Here is a 7,017-nt window from a genome sequence, read left to right on the forward strand (position 1 = left end):
AATCTGGGTGGTATCTTTGATTTTTTCTGTAAATATGTTCTGTGAACTAATGTGGAAGAGCATTAATATAGCCACTTTTCTGCTTGGGGCTTTTGTCTTTATCACAAATACGTTGTTGTTAAGTGCCATTGAGTCGGTTTCAGCTCATAGTGTCCCTGTATAGAGTTTCCGAGGAGTGGCGGGTGGGTTTGAACCACTGACCTTTTGGTTTAGCAGTCCAGTGCTTATTCTACAGCGCCACACCAGGACACCTATCACAAATACTGTTGTTGTTAAAGTACTGTTTAGTTGGTTCCAACTTATAGCCACGCTGTAAAGGAGTTTCCAAGGAGTGACTGGTGAGCTTAAACTGCCAACCTTGCAGTTCAAACTGACTTTGCAGTCCAGTGCATTTCCCCACAGTGCCACACCACGACTCTATCATAGTTGTAACAGAGTACAAATCCTGGAGACAGATGACTAGAAACCAAGAGAATGGGAAACGTGAAATCAGAGCTTTTGTTGTCAGACCACTTGATATATGGCCTTTCTAGGGCTCATCATCAGTAACAACCAGGAGTAGTCACAGCAAGAAGTTGTTACTTTGCCCAGTAACAACAAAGAGGTTTGCACATGACAAAAAGGGACCTGGGTTTTTGTTGTCCTCATAAAATCATCTAAGAAGAATTTTAAGATAATTATTGCTGGTAAAACTTTATCCATGCTGTGCTGCCTAACTTCTAGATTCCTATACAGCTGTTGTTGTTGTTAAGGGCTGTCGAGTTGGTTCTGACCCATAGTGACCCTGTATAGGGTTTCCGAGGAGCAGCTGGTGAGCTTGAACTGCCAACCTTGCAGTTCAAACGGCTTTGCAGTCGGCGCGTTAACTCACAGTGCCACACCAGGGCTCTTCCTATGGAGTAGGAGCATATAAAAAATTATGAAATGTCTTTGTGAGTTTGTCAAAGAAAACAAACAAGCAAAGGAAAATCCATAACATGTATTTGGGAAAATAAACTGTCTGGCAAAATAAACTGTATATGATGTGCACACCTATTTCCTGACAGATGAAGTACTGTAATAGTGTCATTACTGTATCTTCTGTGTCAAGGGTGGAAAATAGGTTTTAAAGAGGATTCTAATAATTAATATTTTTAATAAGCAAAGCAGTAAGTTTAGAAATAAAATACCATTCTTGTGTCAAACCTGCAGTAACATTTTAAATGTTTATCTCCATGATAGCAAGTGGGAGTATTCCAGTGTTACACAAGGACAAAGATAATACCAATGTCAATGCGGATGTGCAGAAGTTGCAGCAACAGTTACAGGACATTAAAGAACAGGTAACAACAGTTTCTGGTTAAACAGTGATTCTAGAAACAGCATTTAAGATTTCCCTGTAAAGTCACTAGTGTTCTCTGTAGTAAGTTTATATTAATGTATTGCTTGTAGTATTTGAGTATCATGAATGATACCTGATTAGAAGATTTAATCAGTTTCCAAAATAAGCATGAATACATGCTCAAGCACATTAGCAATCAGTAAATGAATATTAAAAACCATCCGCCAGATTGAAAAATGTTAATAACTGCTAATATCAAGTGCTAGGCAAAATATGTAACAGCTGTAACTCTCATACACTCATTGCTGGTGGGAAATAACAATGGATTAAACACACTTTGGAAAATAGTTTATTATTATTATCTAATAAAGCGAACTAAGATATTGTTTAGGATGCAAACTTGGTAATATATATTCTGCATATATGTGATACTATAGCAAACCATAGACAAGTGTGTATGTGTGTCTGTCTGTGTACACAAAGGCTATCACAAAGCAAGGGAAAGATACATGCTACATTAACGAGAGTGGTTGTCAGTGAGGGAGGGCTAAAGGAATTAAGAAATGTGTGAGGGGGCTTCAAAGAGTTGATGGAAAAATGGAATTATTCCACAAACCTTATATATGGTGGGACTTCAAAAAAGAGTAGCATTTCTTGCTCTAAAATAGGTGTTATTTTTCCATGCCTGCTGTGATAAAAACAATTACACTAAAATTTGAAGGCATGCGTAACTAAAGCATACTCCTGCTAATAGATGTTGTGTTCCAGGACATTGTCTTGTAATAGCTAATTTAGATTAAGTATCAATATTAGGAATTTAAATATCCCATCTACAAAGGATGAAAATTATATGATGGGACCAGGTTTTCTTTTGAAATTCATTCAGTACTTAGTGTGAATGAGTTGTTATATATGATGAATGTTGTTGTTAGTGCCATAGAGTCGGTTTCAACCCATGGTTACCCTACATAGGGGTTCTGAGGAGCAGCTGGTGAGCTTGAACCACCGGCCTTGCAGATCAAACTGACTTTGCAGTCCAATGTGTTAACACACAGTGCCATAAGTGCAGATTTATAGGTTCACCATGTAAGCAAGCACATACTTGGTTCATTTTAATATAAAATAAAATGTTACTAAAATTGTGTTAGTATTTAGCATCTCAGCCCCATGCCCATAGATATTCATATAAAGGTTAAACTAAGTTTTAAAGAGCACAAAGTGACTCAGTGAAACACATTTATCCTCTAATTGCGAATTAAAATGATCCTGGTAATGATAGCACTTACTTTGAGTCTGTCTCTAAAATCCAGCTCTCTATATTCAAAGGTAAGATTTCCCAGTAATTTCTTCTTCTTTAAAAAATCCTCACCAGAATTCATCACTATTTAAACAGTTATAACTAAAGTGATTTTATGAAGAATGATGGGGTTTCTTGCAGGGAAAACCATTGAAAGCATCTGAAAAACTTACTTTTTTCATCTTTAATCTTTCAGTGTCTCCTCATTTGGACAAAATTAATTTCATGTGATGTTGTTGTTATATATCCTTGAGTCAGTTCTGGCTGATGGTGAACCGATTTTCCAAGATTTAAAAAATCTTTATGGGAACAGAAAACCTCATCTCTCTCCTGCAGAATGACTGGTGGGCTCAAACTGCCAACCCTGGAGCCACTATACTCCCTAATGTGATATTGTTGCTGTTGCTAAGTGCCATTGAGTCGGTTCCAACTCATTGTAACCCTGTATAAGGTTTCCAAGGAGCAGCTGGTAATCTTCAACCAGCTTGCAGTTCAAACCAACCTTACAGTCAAGCACATTAACCTGCAGTGTCACACCTCAAAGTACTTTAACAAGCTGTAATGATGTATTTAGTTTTGGAAATAAATTATTCATTAACTACATTTTTGTTGTTGTTAAAAGCTGCCGAGTCAGTTCCAACCAATAGCAACCCTGTATAGTGTTTATGAGTAGTGTGCTGGTAGCATTTTAGTATTTATCCTATAGCACCACACCACAAACTACATAGAACTCTTGAAAATTTAGTAAAAAGAAACACTTTTAATAATACTAAAATGCTTACTTGACTTTTAAAAATCCAGAAAAACATGATTTTGTTCAGCTTTACTCCTTAAAACTTTTAGACAGATATTCTTGACAATTTACTTTGGAGGGATGGTGTTTGTTTTTTCTTTTTTTGCATTTGGTGTTTTTATCTCTTTATAGAATTTATATGCTAATTATTTCATGTTGTCTTTTGTATAACCTGTATTTATTTATTTATTTAACAATTTAAAAATTTTATTAAAGTAACACAAATTGGGGGCTTAAAAAAGAAACAATGTTAGAAAATTGTCACACGTTACATTTTCAAAATATAAAATTGTCTTAGCATTTTTTACTTTGTTATCTCACATTACAGACAATGTGCCCGGTATGTTTGGATCGTCTGAAGAATATGATTTTCCTCTGTGGTCATGGAACGTGCCAGCTCTGTGGAGACCGGATGAGTGAATGTCCTATTTGTCGCAAGGCGATTGAGCGAAGGATTCTTTTGTACTAAATAACTAAGATACACAGTGTATTTTGCTAAAGTATTTGGTCATGGGATGTTATGAGCTTTTAAGCCAATTAGAGGTCCCAGTGAATTAATTTTTAATAACATCATTTCTTCTTCACTAGAGTGTAATTGACTATAAAATATACCAGAATAAGAAAAACTTTGACAAAACAGTATTTGTAACCATGCTATTGTTTTGCTTTTTCTACGTTGAAACATCAAATCTGTGTAATTCACAGGTGATTTACTTGTTTGTAACTTCTAAGGATAAAATTCTGTAATCATCTCCCATTATTTTTTTCTTATCATTGCATTTCCTCTTAAAGTTTATAAATTTATTAGACTTCAAAAGACATAATTCCTTGTTATCTGTTATCTTTCAGTTTATTCAGTGGGTTAACAAAGGTATTCAGAAAAGTCATGCATCAAAATAAAGGGACAAGTCAAACTATTAGGTCCCCTATATTAGATAAAATTTTAATCCAAATTCCACATAGTTAAGGGAATATTGAAGGGAGTAGGGGGGTAGTCTCTCTAACAGTTTTCCAAGTGATTGTTTCCTAAGTTTTTTGAGTAAACAGAAACATAGAATAAAAGAATAATGACTCTGCATTTAACTTATTTTCTAGATGTTAAAGAAAAAATGTTCAACTTGAATCAGATTTCAAGTTCAAAAAGATTGGCAGACAAGAAAAAAAATGTGCAATCATAGTGAGGAATTGAAGGAGAAAAAAAAAGTATTCAAGTACCTATTAACTGACCATTAACAGTGGCCTTTCTTATATTTATTTAGTTTTGAATATTGCTTTGTTCAGTCGGTCTTTTAAAAACTCTAAAAAGTACACCATGGTTTTCCATCTGGCTACCTATCGGCCTATCCAGGCTTGATCTGACAGTATAATGATATTGCCCACTTTGGGCCTCTGAGCTCTTTGCTAATGCACTGAAAGTGTCCCATGATTTGAGAAGGGTAACACATTGATCAAAACAGCAATGTTTTCCTCTCATTGCACATTAATTCTGAGTGTTACCAAGTCTGCTTTTATCATAGGCTTTCTAGGCCTTTTCAGTTATTAGGGAGTATCTTATCTTATACTTACAGATGAGGATATTATTTGAAGTGCAACATTATCCAAATCATAGAAAATAATCTAATAATAAATGCTTACTTTGAAAAGAATGCCCTGGACATTTTCAGGGATATGTCTAATTGCCTGTAGACTTTTTGTTTTTGACATAAGTTCTGACTCGTGAGCATTTTATCATTTCCTTTCCTTTGAGTAAAATCTTAATATGCTTAGGATAAATGAAGTGTTTTCAGACTCATTGCTGCTAGATTACAAATATATTAGCTATTTACAATAGTGTCTGTTATATACTGTGCATAAACTTACTCCTAAGATAAACTATCTTTTTTGTCTATTTTTTTTTTTTTGATCTATAGCTTTTTAAGTTTAATTGTTTCTCCCTACAACAACTAAATCTGAAAGTACGTAGTCACTAGAATTTAGAACATGGTGTTTCTCACTATTTGATTGCTTTTGCCTTTGGCAAATACTGATAAGAGCAGTGGTAAGCTTTGCTGTCTGATTTTTTTCATTTCAGCAATTCCGTATCTTTTGTTTAGCTTTCTAACTGTTATCGTTTAGAACAGTAAAATGAAAAATTTATTTGGACTCGACTCAGCTGTCTAATAAAGGGACACTTGAGGTTATTTTTTTAAACCATTTGAAAACACATTAGATTTGTAGTTTCCTTTTCTTTCATGCCATAGGCCAGCCATTTCTTTTGTACTAGATCTAGTGGTGAGGAGGAGGGAACACCTTGCAGACTTGTGAACACCTCCACCAATCAGAGTGTTACATGGTCTGCAGTTCTGCTTTGCAAATCCCTTTTACCTTCTAGACTGTAGTTCTAAAACTGAAATCCCTGAAAGATAATTTATAAGAATTTATAAACATCCTTTAAAAAGTAAACAAATCTCTGTAATTTTAGGGCTAAGTTGTGGATTTTCTGCATTGCACAACTTTAAGATTTGTGTTATGAATAGGAAAGATTTCTATTCATGCTTTCAAACACCTGAAAAATAGTTACCATTTTTTTAAAATTTGTGATAGAGAGTAAGATTAAAAACATCATCATTTCACTCTGTGAAACTGCTACCTCTTATTGTATCTCTTAGCTGTACTTTCCCAATTAGGTATAGCTCTTCCTCACTGTCACCTCTTTATCCTGTGCCTCAAAAGAATTTTTATTTTCCTAGAATCATCTTTTGTAAAATAACTGACTGACATGCATTCATATAGCAATTATTGGGCAACTACTGCTCTTCAGGGGCGAGATACACAACATTGAGAAAGTGGTCAGCATCCTAACCCCATACAGGATTTATTGTGTAGCAGTGTTATGTATAAAATAATCTGTAGTCAAAAGGAAGTAGCCCAAGCGTACTGGGGATATTGCTGCCTGATGTTTCAGAAGAGTTGTCATGAATGCAAGTGGTATTTGGGTTCTCTATGTTCCCTCACTTCTTTAATCTTCTAACTAGGATTATCTGTTTTTTTGACTCAAAACACACGGTTTACTAGATGGTGCTATTCTGAAAGTTTTTGTTCACATAAGTTAATGTTCTTCTTATCCCTTGTACTATATGCATATTTAATTTTGTGGGAGCAAGAAGGTTTTTGTCAAGTAAAAACCTTTTAGTATTAGAGTAGGAAAATTATGTTGTATAAGTCTTTACTTTAGCTGGCTGAATTATGCTTGATTAAGATATTTGTAATCTTAAACACCACATATTGATCAGCTAGCTACTGAACATAAAGTTAATTGATAAATAATGTTGGAAATGATTTTTTTTTTTTTTTTTTTGGAAATGACTTTTTAAAATTCCTGTCTTTGTTGGCTTTAGCCTTTAAGACCATTTTAACATATTGAAATGCATGTTGCTTAAGATTTTTCCATTTAAATTTCTGTATTCAAATATTGCCTGGTCATTTTTACATGATGGAAACTTATTGTCTAGTTTATATGTTGCCCAATTGCTGTTCTTTGTTCTGCAATCTGGACCTTGACTGGACTAAGAAGTAGCTAGAGTTAGGAACGAAAAGAAGTAGGGTGGGATTGCATAGGGAAGGGGG

At 34.5% G+C, this 7,017-nt stretch overlaps 1 protein-coding gene across 1 annotated transcript in view; it reads left to right on the plus strand.

Moving 5' to 3' along the window:
• MIB1 (mindbomb E3 ubiquitin protein ligase 1) overlaps positions 1–3,880 on the plus strand; it is a 147,691-nt gene extending 143,811 nt beyond the window's left edge. Inside the window, exons 20-21 of the mRNA XM_006867290.1 lie at positions 1,222–1,322; positions 3,740–3,880. Coding sequence (XP_006867352.1) covers positions 1,222–1,322; positions 3,740–3,880 — 242 coding nt within the window. The remainder of the gene's footprint in view (positions 1–1,221; positions 1,323–3,739) is intronic.
• Positions 3,881–7,017: the final 3,137 nt, after the last annotated feature.

Source organism: Chrysochloris asiatica, unplaced genomic scaffold (genome assembly GCF_000296735.1).
Source record: "Chrysochloris asiatica unplaced genomic scaffold, ChrAsi1.0 scaffold00103, whole genome shotgun sequence".
NCBI lineage: Eukaryota > Metazoa > Chordata > Mammalia > Afrosoricida > Chrysochloridae > Chrysochloris > Chrysochloris asiatica.